At 52.9% G+C, this 1,581-nt stretch overlaps 1 protein-coding gene across 3 annotated transcripts in view; it reads right to left on the bottom strand.

The window, feature by feature from the left end:
* The window catches only part of TBXT (T-box transcription factor T), a 25,121-nt gene extending 24,253 nt beyond the window's left edge, over positions 1-868 (bottom strand). For all 3 annotated transcript variants that reach the window (XM_042480761.1, XM_042480767.1, XM_042480777.1), the window contains exon 1: positions 663-868. In XM_042480761.1, coding sequence (XP_042336695.1) covers positions 663-868 — 206 coding nt within the window. The remainder of the gene's footprint in view (positions 1-662) is intronic.
* Positions 869-1,581: the final 713 nt, after the last annotated feature.

Here is a 1,581-nt window from a genome sequence, read left to right as displayed (position 1 = left end):
GATGTTAAGCGATGTGAAGGGAATCTCCTTCCACCCAAGTCGGTTTAGGATCCCAGCCACCCTTCCTACTGGGAATACTGGGAAAGTGTCTGTTTTGTGTTTTTGCTTTTAAATAACGTTTTACTAATATCATTGTGGCTTATCATGCAAAGAAATCCTGTCTTTTCCAGCGGCTCCGCTCCGCTCTGGGCCCACAACAAACTCCATCTCCCACAATTCCATAGCCTTTGAGCCAGAAAAAGTTAAAGCAGTGCCAAACCGGGTTATTATTTCTCCAGTTTGGATGCAGCCTGCATCTGTCCGCACAAAAAGGCAAGTGGCGTCCTCCAAAAAGCGTGAAATTCAGCTTGGAAAGGTGCTGAGCGATGCCGCGTACAGCCGGGGCACTGTAGGTGATGCTCTGGAGGGGCTCCACGTTTAAGAAACAAAGGCTGCATCTATACTGGAGCAATAATCCGCTTTGACACTGCTTTAGCTGCCATGGCTCAAGGCTTAGGAATTCTGGGAATTGTAAGTTTGGTGGGGCACCAGTTTCCATAGAATTCCACAGCCTTGAGCCACGGCCTCTAAAGTGGTGTCAAACCGGGTTACTTCTGCAGTGCGGATGCTTCCTAAATCTGGGTCGCTAGCGTTGGGGGGGTTCTTGGGGGCTCTCCTCCTACCTGCCGTTCTTGGTGACGATCATCTCGTTGGTGAGCTCCTTGAAGCGGAGCCAGAGCTCGCTCTCCTCCAGGGTGACTCGCAGCTCCCTCTCGGTGGGGTCCCCCTTCTCGCTCCCCGCCTGCAGCTCGTTCTCCACGGCGCTCAGCAGGTGGTCCACCCGGTACTGCAGGCTCTTCCCGGAGCTCTCCGTGCTCGGGCTCGTCATCCTGCCTCCCGCCCCGACCCAGCCGCCTTACCGCCGGGGATCCGCCGCCAGTTTACCTCGGCTCCAAGATCCCTTCTTTCCTACCTGGAATCCTCCTCTGCTTTATCTCTAGTCCAAGATCCCTTCTTCCCTACCTGGAATCTGCCTCCACTTTATCTATAATCCAAGATCCCTTCTTTCCTATCTGAAATCCGTTTTATCTTTACTTCAAGATCCCTTCTTCCCTACCTGGAATCTGCTTCCAATTTATCTCTAGTCCAAAATCCCTTCTTTCCTGCCTAGTATCCTCCTCCACTTTATCTGTGCTCCAAGATCTCGTCTTTCCTACCTGGAATCCTCCTTTATCTATAGTCCAAGATCCCTTCTTGCTTACCTCGAATCCTCCTCCACTTTATCTCTACTCCAAGATCCCTTCTTTCCCACCTGAAATCTGCCTCCTTTCTTATCTGTGCTCCAAGATCCCTTCTTTCCTACCTAACATGCGCCTCCAAGTAGTAGTCCAAGATGTTAGTGGAGCCCTTGTCCGGCTCAGCCCGAAGTAAAGTGGCCCCAGTGAGGCGGGTGGGGGGAGGCCCTTCTCCGGGGGAGGGTCTCTCTTTGTCTCGCCCTGTTTCTCTTGGGGGGCTGGATTCCCCTTGACCTCTCCGGCCAGCGCCTCTCGAGAGTGTCCAGGTGGGGGGCTGTTACATCCCCCCTGTAAATAGCCCTCTTGT

The sequence above is a fragment of the Sceloporus undulatus genome, chromosome 1 (genome assembly GCF_019175285.1).
Source record: "Sceloporus undulatus isolate JIND9_A2432 ecotype Alabama chromosome 1, SceUnd_v1.1, whole genome shotgun sequence".
NCBI lineage: Eukaryota > Metazoa > Chordata > Lepidosauria > Squamata > Phrynosomatidae > Sceloporus > Sceloporus undulatus.
Note: the sequence above shows the minus strand (reverse complement) of the source record. Positions and strands in the feature narration are given on the sequence as shown.